The 18868-nt window shown below is 40.6% G+C and overlaps 1 protein-coding gene across 2 annotated transcripts in view; it reads right to left on the reverse strand.

Moving 5' to 3' along the window:
• Positions 1 to 18868, reverse strand: part of setd5 (SET domain containing 5) — a 34838-nt gene that overhangs the window by 15158 nt on the left and 812 nt on the right. For both annotated transcript variants that reach the window (XM_088005356.1, XM_015006158.2), the window contains exon 2: positions 792 to 1059. In XM_088005356.1, the coding sequence (XP_087861482.1) occupies positions 792 to 862 (71 nt within the window). In that variant the 5' untranslated portion in view covers positions 863 to 1059. The remainder of the gene's footprint in view (positions 1 to 791; positions 1060 to 18868) is intronic.

Here is an 18868-nt window from a genome sequence, read left to right on the forward strand (position 1 = left end):
ACACGCCCTACTCGACTCTGCTAGCTTCCACCCTCTTCAGTGTGAACGCCAGCACTGAGTAAAGGAGCCTCAACAAACATCAGTGAGGTGTTTAAAGATGAGGTCAGACTAAGAACACAGGCGTAGGCCTAATTTTAGGAGGACAATCTTTTCTGACATGTTGAGAAATGTCTGTAGTTCTTTTTTGTCTTTGTAAAAGACAACCAGCCGTTTCTCCCTGTGGCGCTGGATTTGTGCATTTATTTGATTCTAGCTTCTCTGATCGGCTTGCATCCAGATATGCAATCGAACCGCACCAGAGTTCACTTCAACTGAGCCGAGACCGAGGTCTTTAGGCAGATTACAGTTCACGTTTTTGGTTTTATTAGAGTCCGATTCCACATTTACACTTCCCCAAATGAACCGGACCTTCCAGACAAATAAACTATAGTGTTTGATTACAGTGGACTGAACAGGGAATGAACCGTAAAATGTCGAACGTTGTCATTTTTTACTTGTTTTTAAATTAGTAGTGAAAGGCTTTTCTTCAAGCACACTGTACTCCAATTGGAATTAATTAATGACATTATCGCCAGGAAGGCTAGGCATGTTTATGGAACATTTCTTGTTCCATTAGCAACACAAAATAACAAAGGTCCAGCTTCCACAGTCAGCACAAAACACATATGAGAGATAATGAAAGCGCTTTGACTGGAAAGGAGTTATTATATAAATGTTGTCCATTTACCAGTGAAAAAAAATTTAAAGAGTAACAGACATCAGCCAGTTCCAGTCAGCTGGCATTGACTTACTCTGATCCAGCAGCCATATCCGAGTAAGACGTTTCAGGTGTGGTGACTCCCAGAGTGATTACTATGCTCATGACGTCCAGCACGACGACGCGTGGAAGTGGGGGGACGAGGGGGAAGGAGGGGGCGAGAGGGGGAAGTGGGGAGACAGGATGGGATGGGGGGAAAGGAGGATGAGAAGAGGATTCACAAGGTCCAACTTATAGCAACGGACCACTCCAGTAGGGGGGCGCCGTCGAGCCGCAGCCCACGGCTCACGGTCATGGGGGACCTGAGGATGGAGGGCACAAACGTTTGTTAAAGATTAGCAAACTCAAAATGGCTTCTGGTTCCTGCTGTATGTCTGTGATTATGTCAACAACCAGCTGTGGTTAGCACAGCCACCTATGCATTTCATAGTCTCTTTTCCTGTGAATTAAATGCCTCTATAGTTCATGTCGGGTGTGGTGCTGACCAAATCTTGATTTTTTTATTAAATCTTTTGTTTTACCTTTCACAAAGACATTCAGTGTGCTGCTGTGGCTACCCGTTCTTTATATCGATTAAAACTGTCATCCCAGCCACGGTTACGACACTAAAAGGCATGTGAATGTATTAGATATTCTTCAAAATAGGAGACGTGGTTGGATATAGAACTGACTATGAACAGATGAGGTTTAAAATTTCTAAGGAGTCTACAGCAATTCAGACTTCCAGACATTATGACTATCAAAACCTCAATATCGAAAAAGTAGAGTCCTTGTTACCAAAGAAACTAAACCAGATCTAAAAAACTGGATATATTTCAATATGTTAAAAATAAGGCCTACACAGTATTTATTTATTAACCTGTTGCTGTTAGCCAAAATGCTAGCATCAGCATGTAAACTAACATCAGCATGTTAAGCATTGACAAACAGCGTCTTAGCAGATGTCAGCATGTTAAATTATAAAAATTATTTTACCATAGTAAACAGGTTGACAAAAGTTAAAATGCTATTATTGGACAACAAGCAAAGTTTAAAAGAAATATCTTAAGCTACTAGTAACAAATAGGCCAACTACTGTTTACGTAGCACACAGTGCTATTTACTTCTAACTATGCTAACGGTGGCATGCTAGCATATGCGAAAATATGTACTTTTAAGTATAATAAGTTTGCAATTCATAGGCAGATTAAAATCCATGAGGGTGTTGGCATGGAAACTAAAAAAAGAAAACAGCAGAAAATAGAATCCATAAAATCTGAGACCCAAAAGCAAAAGCTTTAAAAGAAACTGAATGAAATCCAAGAAGCATTTGAGATAGGGCTGTTGTAAACGAATATTTTAGTAATCGAGTAATCTATCGATTATTCTTACGATTAATCGAGTAATCGGATAAAAAAAAAATAAAATGAAATATTGGTAAATCTGGCATAATACAGGTGTTACTATCAGATATCAATCAGTCCAATTTTTCATATTTGAGCATCCCTAACAGTTGCTTTTTTGTAGTTTAGAAAACTAACCTGTAACAATAATAGCTCACTTTCTAAGTTAACCAGAAGAAAAGTTATAGAAAAATCTGAAATTCTATTGAATTTAATAACAAAGAGGCAGGCTCAGAAATATGCTTATAAAAAATGTCTACAATCCAGCTTTTAGTTTATGTATTCATCTTCAGTGAGTTTAATAGATTAATTAAACTCACCTTGCCACCTAACCTGTCACGCTTTGGGTTTGAAAATACGGGAAATGCCGCCTGGAGTGGGAGGAGAGGGCGAATGAACGAACGTAAGATGGGGTGGAGGGGAGGAAATAGACCAGCGGACTGACGAACCGTTAGACCGGGGGACGAACACGGGGGGAAGCAATACGGGATATTTACGACACCTTCACTGGTCACACTCAGAAACTCATCTACCAGCCATGTACGATGCGCTCCGCCACCCGTTTCTTCAGACCGGGATATGAAATTTATTGTGCGGTTCGTCGGTAAAGCTACATTTACACGGTAAGCATCAGCTACTCAGCCGCCCGCCCTGTTCAGGCTATCCGCTCACCTCAGCGCTCTTCCCGCCGTTCGCTTTCAACCAGCAGCCCCGGAGGAGAAATGCTGCCGTACTCCAGGCATCCCCCCAGTCATTTTAAGGATGCTTATTGGTTCCCCAAAAACGATAAAAAGTCGGGCATTATCATCAATCAATAAAATCCCCACGGGCCAATCTTGAAGATTGGACTTTATGCCGCTGAGACTTAGCTTTTGTCAACAACTCAGAGGCGGAAGTGAGAGCTCCGCGCAACGCAAATGAAGTCCCGGCCGGAACACGGTGCGCTAACTAATAAAACATAAATTAACGAAGCTTCGAGGCAGGTAAATTTTCCTCGAGGAATTTTAGTAATCGAGGTACTCGAATCATTCGAGGAATCGTTTCAGCCCTAATTTGAGATATTCCACAAAACCTTAATTTCTAAACCTCTGGAGGAACTACTGACCACATTAATGAATATATTCTGAACTCCACAGAATTATCTTCAGAAAAATGACATTAGACATCACAGAAAAAGAAATGAAAACACAACGAGTATATCAACACCATGTAAATCTCCAGGGTCAGACGGTTTACACCGCAGAATTTTATAAGGAATTTCAGGGAGAATTGAATCCAATCCTCCTACCTACATGAAACTTTTAAAAATGATCAAACACCAACGAGTTGGAAGGAGACAATCTCAGTAATAGAAAATCAGTCACAGGATACTGTTATTATAAACTGCACCAAGTTGCAATGCCTTGTCTAATTGTTGATTGAAAGTTGCAAATAAAACTTCCAGAGGACAGACTATAGAGACAGATGATCCAGTAAAGACGATTCGTCCTTTACCGTTTCACAAATACAAGCACCTCGTCCCCCATCAAGAAAATTCACACAGCTCCGTCAACCTCCTCACCAGCTGTTTAGCACGCGCTGAGTCATGCTGACAATTAAGTTTTATGATCAAAAAATAGCAACTCTCTGTGTTTAAAATGACACGCTGACATGCCTGTGGCGGGGAAGGCCCATTTTTAATGCATCCAACAGAAAAGAGGAGAGACAGGATGTACAGAAAACATACTTGATCTTCTAGAGCTCCAGATATGGGCTGCGTTAAGGAAGAGAACCAGCAGGGGGCACCGTGTTCCCAGACAGCTGGAGGGATGAGTAATCACTTGGCTCCTGGCTCATGTGACTGGGTGCTGCTGAAACACTGACCCAAACTCTGTCTACAAGCTGCCTCTGCTGCAGCGTTCACACACCAACACTGAACTTTAGGTCGCAGAGCCTTCCACCATGGACCGACACCTGCTCCACTGCGCCATCGTCTCAATTGTCCCCTGCTCCATCGCTGCACTGTCCCTTGCTTCACCGTAAAGCAAGGGATGGTCGCTTCATCGTCCCCTTTATTTATTGGGGACGGTCCCCTGCTCTAATCTCCACCTGCTCCATTCTCCCCTGGAAATGTTCGCTCATCAAAAAAGTCTGACCACATCCCTCTAAGTGCAAGGCCAAGTTTTGACAAGAGAACAAGGTTCCCCAGCAGACAGACAGACGGAGCATTGCCACCTGGGAGGCAAGCGCAAGGATGCATGCTCCCAGAGACACAAACATGATTGAACTCATGTTCCATCACCATGGCAACCGTAACAAGATTCGGCAGCAGAAATCTTTGCACATCGAAGCGTGGAAGTACGAAAAGCAGCAACCAACAACTGTTTACTAGATTATTTTTTTTGTGATGACAAGAGATGCATATATAAATCCCGATGATGTATTTGCTCACACTAACAAGGTCTCAGCAGACATTTTGTAACATCTTCTTATTATAAGAGCAACTTGGCCAAATTTAACATTCACACATTATCAGTACCGCATGTATGGCTGCACAATATGCAACAATTTTTCATTGTTTGCAAAACACAACATGAAGAACATCTTGGATTGCAATAAATGTTGGCTAGTTATTCAGGTGCCATGCATTCAGCCGCTGGGTGTCTGTGAGTTACTGCTGACTCAGCCCTGTAGTAACCCGCTGCATGCTGGGTATTTGTGAAGACGAGGTCATTAGCCAGGAAAGGAAGTTCCTACTCCAAATATAGACAGCGGGGGGTTAGGAGGTAAATTCCACACAAAGCAGAGCGCCCCTCTCTTTATCTTCCCTCCCTCCAACAAACCTTCCAACTCCTTTACTTCCTTATTTACCTGAGTGGCCATGGCAACCAGGCTCAGATTACCAGCAGCCTGACACCAAGACAAGTGGCCATTTTAGAGACAAAGCCAGGGAAGAGACATGCAGAGGGAAAACCGCTCAGAAAGAAATGCATCACTAGCACATTTTGTGCTGGTGTAACTTAACATAATCCACATCTATAGCAATAATCATCATTGGAACTCCTTCTTAAAAGAATTGTGCAACATGTTGTAATCATCTTTAGGCTGAGGAAGCTGTGGTGGTAAAAAAAATAAATAAATACATGCTGCAATGTACAACATGATTCTTTCTCACTAACATCTACAGCTAGAAAGTCGAACGCACCGCAAGACTTAAGTTGGGGTTCCAAAGGCATCAGAGACGACAGCAGAGCCCCAACGCCTGCTCTGAAAGGGAGCATGAATAGACCACGGCCATCTCTATCCCATAATGACAGTACGCTGGTTGAGCTGAACCCTGGGCCTCTGGAGGACGGAGGGGGAGCCAGATCGACTGCTCCATTCTCAAACAACCCTGACGTGAGTCTAAGAAGCAGCTAAGCTGTGGCACAAAAAGTGGATATGCAGCGCATGCAACGCATAGGGGCGCTGCACCAGAGGGGGCGTCAAAACCCCGTCTGGAGGGCGCAGCGCGCTGATGATGCCTTCACATACACTGCAACGCACCCTTATGCTCCTTCACCTCGCACACATGTAAATGTAAGTGTAGCGAGTTTTACCTTTCACGTGTCTTCGTCTCGGGGGGATGGGGGTAGAGCGACTGTATGTTTTCTACGCTCCTTCACCCTTACGTACCTTCCTTTGTGGGGGGGAGGAGGGGGCTGATTTATGTTTTCGCATCCACCTGAATAGTATGTAGTTGCAACCCTGCAGCTAAGGTTGCATGAAGATTGGAGATCAGACTAATTGAGACACTGTGCATGATTACAGAAGGTCAATACAAATCATAGAACGACTAGGGACATATCATTATGGCATGCAGCATTAGCCAGAAGGTGATGGTCACAGCTGAGCACACTGAATAGTCGACTAATGCAGTCGTGGACTGGTGTCTGATTCTCTTCACAGGACATAACTGCTGCTAAAAACATTATAGAAAATAGACCTGGGCGATGAAACAATAACCTTATCTATCACGATAGACACATGATCAACAATATGTCCGGTAGAATGCTGATAAATTCACCAAACTCCGATCTAGAACCGTACAGCATTCTGCGGGATGCAAGCAGAGGAAACTTCTCAAGCCCAGTTAATCAAGGTGGGAGGCATCAGTGGAGTTCGGACACTCCCAATGACGTCCCTAGAAAGAATGGACTGCAGACGTCAATCTGGGTCATGAAGATCCAAACAGTTCCAAACAGCAGCAGTTCCAGGACTGAATGTAGTTCATTCTCTGTGTTTAACAGTTTCTCCGGTAAGTTGATGAAAATATTTTCTTGCTGACTGCTCTTTACCGCAATTTACCAACAGTGATATTTTAAGTGAGCAGTTTTTGCTAATTCAGCAAAAACTGCTCACTTAAGTTTTATTTTAACTGCAGCTAGCTGACAGGTTTAAACGGTTTTATTTCAGTCTGTCTAATTCAGCGTTTTACAATATCCATTGCAGCTTAAATTTTGAAAATTGGTCAACTATAAAACGTTTAGCCTTTCTCGTGGTAATTTTAGTTCTGTTTAGTAATTTTCTAGCTCAGTCTTTGGTTTTTTTAGTTTCACGTAATTTTTCAACTAAATTACATAGTAATTTAGATGAAATTCAAGTTATATATCCGTCATAGGAGAGAGCCACATAGATGAAGACATTATTATTAAAGAAAGACATGATTGTGAGGATGAGTAATTTTTAAAGCATAATTTCCAGGTAAGGAAAATGATTTCAGTGAACTGCTTATGCATGTTGCATACAAAGTATTACAAAGGTAACAAGATCTCATTTTCTGTCCTACAAAATAAGAGCTGAATCAAGACATTTGAACAAAATGAATTTAACAGCATAACCTTCACAAAGTTGATATTTACTGCAGGACTGTTAATTAGATTTATATTATTAATGTCTCCTTCATGTCCAGGAACTTTTCCAGAAGACATTTCCATTGTTCAAACATTCCTTTGTAAGGACTGCATTTTTTTTTTTTCTTCTGTCATTCTCCCGTCACCATTCTTTGCCAGTCGTGGCAGCTGTTGTTGACTATTGTTCTTTATTTGAATCACTTGATCAAGGTCGCATTAGGGGCAGTTTTAGAGTTGGCTCACTGATCGCCTCTGGTGACCTTAGAGTGTGAGCTAGAAGTAATATGTGAATCCCAGAAAAAAATAAAATGACATAACAGTATGATCAATAGTTTGAAGTTTTGGTATAGGAAGATTTTTGATTGTTTCACAGAGTGGCATCATGTACATATGCCAATAACTAGCAAAAAACTAAAGCAATCAGGTCTAATTCATCAGATTTAGGAGATATTTAAATCAAATTGCTAGCTGAAGTGTTCAAGTACATTCACCAAGCCACTGGAAATCAGCCTCTGTCCTTCATACTAACCTAACCACTGACTAAATGTGTTTACTAAGACGCTCCTGTTGTACAGCAGCTTCTCTCATTCCTGTTTCGTAGCAACAGAACGTTTTTAGAATCGACCGTCTCTTCTGACCAATAACCGTCCAAGACAATGTTAGAGGTAAACAACAAAGGAAATGTGGTTAGAAAGTAGAAACAGTGATGCATCTGAGGAAAAAAAATGGAGTTCTGCTCATCTTTATACTTTTATTTAACGCTGATAATTTCTGACAGTGATGCAGAGATCAGGCTGGCTCCCTTCCTGCTTGATGACACACCGATCAGTCGAGGTTTCTGATTTGAACTTAAGTCCCGCTGCACAGAATGCAAAGGAACTAACCAGGCCAATAACGCCACTGAAGCTTTTGTCCAAGTAAATGATGCGTTCAGGGTTATTTTATGTTTGGAAAGCTGCTCTGTTCTCCTCTGAGGCATTGTCCAGAATTTGCTGTGGAATTTGCAGTTTCGGTAAACTGTGTTACTATTAACCAGCTTAGAACCAGAGAAACCAAACAGCCTGACTAATCAACCAGCTCCCAGTATCTGATTTTATATATATGGCTTAAATCTTCGGCCCCTTTGTACATCTTTACAAAAAAAATTTAAGATTATTTTTGTAAACGGAGGAGGCGTAAGCTCAGCTGGGGTCTGCTGTGAGAGAAAGTGAGTAGACGTCCCCGAATGGTTGCCACGGGAGATTCAAGGATTTGTCAAACACGCATGAAGGAATCCGAGCAACACCCCAGGTGTGTTCTGGTGAGGGAATAACATCGTAACATAATGTTAAAGCTCAGAAAAGTCCCTTTTGCATACCAGAGCCCTTTAAAGGGCTCAAACTGGCATTTGATCGGTGCATTTCTCATTTTAAATATGAAGGACTTAACAAAAGCATTCAGGCATTTGACACATTTCATTTAACACTTTGAGACTCACCCAGTAAATATATAATTTATTTTATTAATGGCATATGTTGAAGTAGTAAGTAATTTACCAACTGATTAGACACGTTCAGGTAATAATGAAGTTACCAGGCAACCAAAGAATATCGCAACTATGAATATGGAAGAAGGAGGAAATGATGAATTATTCTCTGGGGATGATTAAATATTCATCTTACGGCCAGAACACGTTGGTGCCCAAAGACTAAAGTCAAAACTGCCACAACTTTCACTTTCTATCCTGAGCCCAACTCAACCAGCAGCAGTCCAGCTAGCTGCTAACCAGCTTTGTCCTCTTTTCAAGCACCCATGTCTGCAGCATGCCTCACTGTAGCTCCTGTCTGGAAGGATATTCTGATTTCTGGAAGTAGTTAGAGAATGGCTGCGAGGTCTAAACACATGCCTGTCTTTATACAGTCAGCAAAAACCTTGCCAACCAACACATTCATCGACATTAAGGATGCGTCCATATTGCCAGCAATGCTTAAGACGATATTATTAAAGCAATATCTTAGTTTTTTGTGAGGCAGAGAGAACCGATGTCAATATAACGGCAGGTATTTCATGTCTTTTAGGTTCTAATTGAGGCTTGAAGGACTAGTGTTCCTCCCCTGACGGTCTCAACACATTGGCAACAGCCACATTTCAACAGGAGACGTATTAAAACACATGTTGCATAAGCCGGTGCAATACTGAAAGGTGTTACTCATTGAGGCTTAAATAACACGGAAGCCTGGCAGCCATTTTGAATCGCTGAAAGGTCAAATGTTCCTTCATGACCCCTCCAGACTGACTCTAAGCTCTGGTGCAGCAGCACTAAAGTTAGGTACACCCAAATTTTAAATAGGTATCACATTAAACATGCCAGCTTGAACATAATGACAACATTGACTTGAACTGGAGTAGCTCTGTGCTTTCATTTAGATCTTTTTAAAACTTTCATTCTTGCCTTTCTGGGGGAAAATTACTTCTTTTTTTTTTTGGACAACTGTTCCTTCCCGTTTTGGATGCTGTGTAATTGGACTGATTTTTCATACTTTGCTATGGAGAACGTTTTGAATTTGTCAAACCTCAGATGTTTTATCGTCTACCTCAGTCATGGAAGAGTTTGTCTTTGGTTGAAGACAAACTCTTACACAAGTTTGTCTTCAACCAAATCAGGAGGTGCTGCTGCTCCTTGTGCCTCCTGCTCCCACCTTTCTGTCTCTAGAAGTGAAGAAGCATCTGGAGAAAATGAACTGGAACAAGGCTAAACTAAAGTCAAAACTGCAACAACTTTCAGTTTCAGTTGTGTGCAGGTCCAGATGGTGTCAGTCCTAAGGCCTGATCAGAGGACTTTCAACCCTGTGGGATTCTAAAACATCTCCACAAATTTATCTTAACCCGATGGAAGGTTCCGTTGTTGTGGAAGACACCCTGCCTTGTTCTGGTACCAAAGAAAACTCACCCTTCAGTCATCAACAACTATAGACCTGTTGCCCTGACATTACACATCACAAAGGTCCTGCAATCTCCTCATCTCAGAGGAGTTGGACTTGAAGATGCCTTCATACTCCTGGACATCTGGACAAAGCAGGAAGCACTGTGAGGATCATGTTCTTTAATTTCTCAAATGCATTAAACAGAATTCAGTCTAATTTTCTTTGTCAAAAACTCCAGAGACACAGGTGGAGGCCAACAGGGACCAATTTAAATCCAATTAAAATAATCGGGTCTAGAACTAAACAAACACAATGAATGGTCTTCTTCTCTAAGTCAATCCAATTTAAAAAAATATTTAACTTTGGTCTGCGGATGATAAGAAGCTGGATTTGACTCCAAAGTCAATTTGTTTATTAAATTTGAACTCCTGGTCAGGTTTCTGACAGTTTTACTTAAGTGTCAGGAACTCACCAAATGAAATACATTCAATCTTTTGGTAATATAAAAAAAGTTTTTACTCAGCCACTGGCTAACAGCTATTATCTAGTCTACAAAAGATTACACATTAGTCATACCTGGCTTAAGAGACAAATACATTTGTAAGTCATCTGAATAACAGTGGAAGGACACTTTGTGCGCAGACATAACTTCCTCTAATGGCAGCATATAAAAGAAGAGACGGGGACCAGGAATGGAGCCTTGTGGCACTCCACACAGAATTTATCTGTCAGATAGTAAGTAAGCCACTTCAGTGCAGCGCCACGGATACGAACAAAGAGCTTCAAATGAGACAGGAGGACAGATTGGTCCACCGTGTCAAAGGCAGTTGTAAGGTCCAAAAGAACCAGAACCACAGAACGTTTACTGTCAACAAACATAATGTCGTCATGTATTTTTAACAAGGTGGTCTCTGTACTGCGTCTCAATCTGAAACCTGATTGATATTTTTCAAAAATGTCATTTGATTCTAAGATCGCAGTCGTATAAAGTTTACCTTCTCTTTCTCAAATTTTGGAAAGAGAAAGTAAATGAGAAATATCTAGAATTAGATAAAACTGAAGAGTCAAACTGGGGCTTTTTAAGAAGCGGTCCAACAAGAGCCAGACCACTTATCGAGCAGGTGTGTGTGATATTTAAACGCACAAAGTTTGTTCACATGGATATATTTACTTACATCAGTCTCACTGCACGTTCAGCGGCACAGATATAACAGCATAATTATCACCAGCGCAATACAGAGGGACCAGGCTGCAGGAAAGGCAAAAGTGTTTTAACGCCTACACTTTTCCTAGTGAGATGGTCAAATAGTCACAACCACCACAGGTGCAACACCCATTTACTCACACAACCAAGGAGGAGGATGGCTCCGTCAGAGCACTGGTATTGATTTCTGGACGGTTCAGGGTTCAAGTAAAGAAAATACAACCAGATTAAAAGGAGGAAAAACTGTTCACTTTATCTGTAATGCTGGAACAGAAGCATCCAGACTGTGGTGTTTCCACAAGCAGAGATGTTTAAATTTGTTATTTGAAGGCAAGATTAATTTATAAGTTGAGCACATTTTCAGCGACAAAACAATTCTAAGCGATTTACGTGATTGAAAGGAAAATAAAACAATAAACAGGCAAAAAAAAAACAAAACTAAATTGCAGTGGTAAAGTGAGGAAAAATGACAAGTAAAAACCAGGCCACAGTGTATGGCGTTCCAGTTATTAATCAAACGCAGATCTAAACGAATGGGTTTTAAATCTTGATTTGAAGGGGACTTATCACACAAAACCCATTTAATACCATTTAGTGTAGTGTCTCTCGGAGGCAGAAAAGTTGAATTTAGTGTCCAACGGTGCAGAATTATCTTTATTTTCAGTTTGGGTCATTTTCTCTAGTAATTATTGCATTTTTAATAACATCAGTATTTATGCACAAGGTCATGGACTTCCACCTAAGTAATTTCACAAATCCGCCATTTTTATTACTCCCAGCAATTTTGGAGTCCAAGTTCAAAGATGCAGAAGCTGTTTGAAAATGTTCAGCTGGTTGGTGTATTAATCCACACTATAAAACTTTATTTATCCAAGCAATGTTCCCACATCAGTGGAGGAAATCCTCTTTTTTTGTGTGAAGCACTTCAAGGACGACTGAATCATCAAACTCCACCAGGATCAAGAGGGATTTACCGATAGATTTTTCCCCCGCTTACACGGCGCCGTGCTTTGGTAAAACCGTAATGATTTTGTTGTGATCCGGCCACCTGTGATCTCGCTGTCTCTCACACCGGGACTTTTTGAAACCAGGTATCATGAGAGAAACCTTTCAGGAACTAACAACAAAAACAATGACGGATAGCGATGCACTGTGTGAACTACTTAAACTGCTCAACAACTCTTGATAAGAACTATCTATGTGGCACTTGGTTCATGGCAGGCAGAGAACGGTTAGTTCTAAATGAGGTGGAAGCTAAGGGTCAAAAGCGCATTGTACATTCAACGATATGATAAAAATCACAGCGCCATACAGTGGCCTGGCATTGGAATTACAATGGATTCAAGGTGCTTTGGCAGTCTCATCTGAACGTGGATCTTTTCCCCAATCAACATCTGAAAATACCAGCAGTTTCCACTCAGGGATCTTGTGTAAACTTAACCTTTGTCTCATTGCTTTGGTGTGTCTGTCTATGAAAATGAGAGACACAAAGCAGAAGTTGAAACAAAATGCTACAATGACTAACTTTATTTTAGACATGAATTTATCGTGTAGATTTGACATCTGGGAGATGTTTAGCTAGTAGTAGCAATATATTAGCGTTGCGTGCTAGCTTTTAGTTACTGAGTGTCATTACATAAACATTGTTTTTGCCGGTTTTGTCTTGGGGAACATGATCCAAATGCATACAGTGATGTTCTTGGAGCTAGCATTAGCTAACTCGCTAACTATGTTGAGGCCTCATTTACAAGGAGAGTTCATTCTTACAGTGGTAGCGTTTTATGACTCCAGCATGTGAGGCAGATTGGACAAGTTTTCCATAGTTTGACATCTTTAAGTAAATTTGGAAATAAAAAGTTATCAAACTGCTATCAAACTATAAAAAGTGGTGAAGCGGGACGTGGAGGGGGCGGGGCATAAAGTGCCTGAGTTTCATTTAAAGAGACAGGTCAGCACATCAGAACAGAGGTTTAAAAAAAAAAAAAAAAAAAGGTAGCCTGTGAATCTCAAACCAAGAGGAATTCAGACCAACATGTTGCAGTTCCACTTTACATAGGCCACTACTGAATGATTTAAATGTTAAAAGGAAGGATTTAAAAGCATGATATGTCCACTTTAGAAGAACTCAGTGTTTTGACCGTTTTGGAGTTTGCTAAAAGTTTGTTCCAGATTAGTGGAGTGTAAAAACTGAATGCTGCTTCTCCATGTTGGGTTCTGGTTCTGGGGATGCAGAGTAGACTAGAAGACCTGAGTGATCTGGAATGCTGATACAACAAGTCTTTCATTTATTTTGGTGCCAAGACATTCAGTAATTTGAACAAGAACATTTAGTTTCCTGTAGTTTCCACTGCTACAGGGAGACAGAGGAAGGACTTTAGAACTGATTTAGAACTGACCTTGATTTTTTAGGCAGACACCGTTGCAATAATCAATGCTACTAAAGATAAACACATGGACGAATTTCTCTAGATATTGTTGGATTGTAGATCATAGTTCTCATTCATTACTGGTTCAATTTATATCCAGTTGTAAAACAAAAATGTGGTCTTGCTGTCAGATAGCAAATTAATTAAAGGTTGTCAATTTGAATATTGTACCAAGAATCATTGTAAATGTAGGTATGATGCTAATGGGTGACATGAGGCATGAATCTCAATATGTACCGTAGATTGAAGCTCGGGGTGGGCATTTATGTTTATCACTTAACTGTGACAAATGTTTTATAATAAGAACTTTGATTAATTGCTCTCATAATAAATTCAGAACAGTGATGCTTAAACCCCCCAAAACTGCTCGTATTTGCTAATCACTGCAGTGTTCGTCAGGTTTGTATCCCAGCCTTCATAAGAAAGTATTCATTCATACTTTAAAGTAATCACCGGATGTAATGTTGCTTCATGAAAATGTACATTACTGACTGAAGTACCTGTTGCTAGTTAATTTTATTACTCCTCCTTCTAGTCCACAAATGTCAGGTGTTGTGAAATAGCTTAAATCCCAGCATGAAACACAAACACCCTGAAATTGGGAATTTCCCTCCCGATATGCTTCTTCACATTGGGGGAATTTATACACCTTGGTAAAGATGAGGACAGACAGGTGAGGGGAGGAGAAGACGGTTATTTAGGAGCTTTGTTGTTTCTTTTTCATCTTATCATTTTAGCTGCTCTCTCTTGTCTCTACTCGTTTGGTTTCCTGGGCTTCATCTCTTCCACATAACAACTCTGCTTAAAGCTGCAGTATGCAACTTTTACAAAAAAAATTTTTTTTTTTCTAATGCATTTATTGAAACTGTCATTATGTCAGTATGGCATGAGACGGATAATATGAAAAAATTAGCACCTCTGCCTTCTCCCAGAGGCAGATGAGAAAGCAGTGCTACCTAGAACAACCAATCAGAGCCAGGAGGAGTGTCTTAGTGCTGTCCATCACATCTTCATGTGGCGATGCTTTATTTATAAATATATAACTCACAATCAACGATCTTCACTTCTTATGAAAATGCTATATATATTAAGTTAGAAGACTTAAAAGAAATTGGACTTCAATATTTAGCAGCTTGTAATTGGGCCTATGTCTCTTTTAGAAACTCCATCAAGAAGTCATCACAACATCGCTGTTCTATCAAAGTTTTTACCAGTAGCTTCTGCAATGAGTTCAGAGGATGTTTGCTAATTGCTGCTGGCTAGTCTTAAGGAGCTGCTCTGTCAGGACAAGGCTCCAAAGCTTGGAAACTGCACCTCGGAAACTGCAGCTCAGAGTAGAAGCTGCATCCACCCAGGCGGTTTGCACAGCTTAATGGTTGCCATGGGGGATAAAAGTGTTTCTCAAACATGCATGAACGAATCAAGACAACACGCCAAGTGTGTTTTTGATGAGGTAATAAAAATTTAACAATCTAAAGTTCAAAAGGTAAATTTAGTAATAATAATGTCCCTTTAATTTACATTCCAAAATGAGCATTTGCAAAGCAACATTTGTGAAGTTATTCAATTTCAAGCACAAACCATTCACCATGTGTGGACCAGTAAAATGTCCACTCAGTTAGACAGCCTTTTCTGACACAGAAAATGGTGTCCACGATGCTAAAGCTAACAGAAAGTGACGGGAACATTGTCATAACAGAAAAATCAAGAGTAGCTGGGAAGATATGGGTCAATCACAACCAATATGATCATCACCACCATGTGGAATAACACAGCAAATCCATGGCTTCAAATACTGGCCTGCTTTTAGTTTTGTGCTGAAAATCCCAGACATAAACATGACCTTGAGATGAACACAATTTATCTGAAATCTGTTGGAGACTTCCAGAAAGTTTGGTGGATTTAGACAGACTGTGCAGAACCTGAGATCAGTGCATTGCCCATACAATCTCCTGGGTTTCTGGGCCGCCGGGGGGTCTAGCTCTCTTAAATGGCCGAGTTTTAAAGCAAACAACACACCAGTACTCCCACCGCAGAACATGGGATTCACTGAGTTACAGGCTGTAGAAGGCCACAGTCCGTGGGTTTAATGCACATTTTGTTTCTTTAGTCAGAAGCAGCAACACTTGTGTCAGCTGTAGCTATGGAGGAGGAGCAATCCTCTCTCTCTGTCAGAGAACCAGCTCTAAATCGACAACCTGGCAGTCACAACATGGAAAACAAAGAGCCAGCCCCGCAGTCTTCGAGGTGGAAGCACGACTAAACGGACCAGAGTTTCTGGAAACGGTTCCTGCCGTCATAACACAGCTGAAATGATGAACAGGTCTTAATAATAATAAAAAAACAAAAAAATGCTGAAATTGTTGTTTTGCTCATGCGAACACGTTGGGCACACTGGACTTCCTTCCTAGCAAGAAAAGTGTTCCTACTAACCTTGAATGTTTGCACATTCCACCAATCTCCAAACTTTCAGAGGCCCATAGAAGGGTGTACATCCTGTACACAGGTCCACACACACACACACACGCGCACACACACACACACACACACACACGTTTCTTGGCTAACCTTATTAGGACACTGCTCTGACTTCCATTTATTGTGGATAATTACATTATTTCTACAAATTACAAATACCCAAACAAACCCCTAAATGTAACCTACATGTTATCAGCCCCAATCCAGACCTCAGGCACTGCTTGGCCTTGCTTCATTCAAATTAGCTTGCTGATCAGATTAGAAGTGTCCAATATGTTGATTAAAAAAAAGTACAGGCTGACAAAATGCAGAGACTGAATCAGCATCTGAAATGGAGGTCACGGTGGGCAGAGAGGCTCAGGTTTGTTCAGAGAGAACGAGCTTTCTGAGATTTCCTGTTGTGGCTAGATGACTTCAGTAGACTTCAGTCGTACAGGCTTGTATGTGCCCCAAAATGTAACCACAATAAATACAGAGCAGAGTACATTTCCTTTGTCTCTGTTAGTGAACACAATGTTTGTTCAAGATAACAAGAAGGTACAGGTCACAGAGGGTAGGGGGAGGCATGTTAAAGAGGCTCATGTTACCACTGGTTCCAAGTGGCCAGGTTGGAAAGCTGCAGCCCACCCAGTCTATTAAAAGATGTGAAACATATTCAGAGAATGTCAGCTCCAACCAATGACAGCTCAGCCCCAGACACGCCAATCAGGTCCTCAACGCACATCAAGATCAAACCAGATACTTGGCAAAGTCTCAACTCAACACCCTGTCAGGGGAATGTTGTCGTTTTTCCACTTGTAAAGTAAAAGCCAACGAGGTCCTGGGCATACAACGACGGATGGAAGAAAAACAATCACGCGACGAAGCAACAAGGGTGACTTAATGATTCAACTTGACATTGTCTTTTGATCCTGAAGCACTGACACAAATATTTTCACAACGATAAGCTGAATATGGACTATTGAGTTAATGACAGAGCAAACAAAAATTAAACTGAGGCGAGATAGCCATGCTTCCAGTTTTAGACTAAAAGATAAGCGGCCCAGTCAGAGAACAGTGGCGCATTTGACGTGTATACCGCTGAGAACGAGTAATACAAGTCTACGTGGAGTAATCCAGCGAGGCCCTGGCACACAGGCTGCGGCTGGGTTGGACATTACATCACAAAAGATACTCAACCCAAAAAAAAACAAACAGGAACTTCCTTTCTAATGATTCCCACTGATTTGTATTCCAAATGTGAAACAATTGTATCAGGCTGATGGTAATAGAATGCACAAATAAGAATTTTGATACATGCTAATTTTCTACTTCCACTTTGTGGACTGGAAACAGAAGAATTTCAACTTCAAGCACCAACAATAGAAAACCTAAGGGCTTGTTCATTATGACTATCACATTTTTCTGGCTCTAAGTGGAAGTAAAAAAAAAAAAAAAATCACCTTTCACTGTTAAACATCCGTCATTTCAAACAAGAGTGAACTGGTTAATATTTTTCAAAAGCACTCGACATTTAGGAACATTCATTAAAAACATTTCAAAGCATCATCTAAAGAAAATTTAGATATCACCTAAATACACAGTCTAACCTTGGTATCATGAAAATATTTGTTTTCATATGCAATACTTTTAATGGTTTTGCTAACATACCTGCTACAGTTAGTCCTAAAGAGTTTAAAACGGGATGTTTTCTCTTCCTTTAAGGCCATATAAAGCTGAGATGGATAAAATGTATAATTAATAACGTGTTTGCACACTTCTTCAATAAAGCTCGAGTTAAAACATCCTATAGCTGCCTATGCACCCAGAAAGAGCAGCCCTACAATATTTCCTCACTCTGAAACAACAAATATGGAGGCTTAATAATGGAATACGGAGCTCTCCACTATAATATCACCCAGTTCTCTCAACCGCCACAGAGGCTGGGGGTTGGCTGGTTGGTGGGGGAGGTGAAGCAGAGCAAATAGACCAAAAGCTCTGGCCTTCTCAACACTAAACACATGCGTTCTAAAAAGAACATTAACTAGATAAAAACTATAAATGTGGCAAATAGTTGACTTTGAAATCGACAGTATTGCCAAAGACAGATTCACATGTAGCGAAACACCACGACGAGGCCGCATTAAACCTTACATCACTACAACGATAAAGTAGAAAAATAAGGATAGCAATGCATACTGTGTGCTGGTTAAGGACTGAATCTTAGAGCACACGCAGCGGAAGAACATTCACCAAGTTAGCTAAGGGCTAGCAACATTTGTTGCCCCGGCTGCTGTGCTAGATGCAGTTAGCAGCTAGGCTAAGAGTCGTCGAGAAAGATCCAACAGTAGATCGGGTCAAGGATTCTTTTCTAAAACTCCGACATATTGAACACCTAAAGAACATTTAACACCCTGTTGTCAAGACCCGGGGACATTAAATATTACTTTGGTAACCTTCTTAACGTTTAACCTGCGTCGCCTGTTTGTGAACTAGCAAACATAATAAACGCAATACACATCCAACATCCTAAAGGCTTTACATTAATATTAAAAAGATACAAACAGGTTAGCCACTGTAGAACTAACGCTGTTTGGACTCTGTAATGGTGTAATACCTCGTCCCTTTGTGGAAACAGTAAAGAAACTTACTGAAAAAACATTCAATATTATGGTATAAGTTTGCACTAATTTTGAGTTTTACTGGCTGTAATTCAAAAACAGACAATTCACTCGACTAACACTGCTAATTTTGATTTTAGGTTTGGAAAAAAAACAAACATTTTAACCAAAAATGTTTAAAGACATAAAAGTTGCATAATTTGAATGTGACGTCCGTACCGTGATTGTTCAAAATATTTGAACGCTG

This window comes from Poecilia mexicana, unplaced genomic scaffold (assembly GCF_051168715.1).
Source record: "Poecilia mexicana isolate PSO_F unplaced genomic scaffold, ASM5116871v1 scaffold_5, whole genome shotgun sequence".
In the NCBI taxonomy this organism is placed as follows: domain Eukaryota; kingdom Metazoa; phylum Chordata; class Actinopteri; order Cyprinodontiformes; family Poeciliidae; genus Poecilia; species Poecilia mexicana.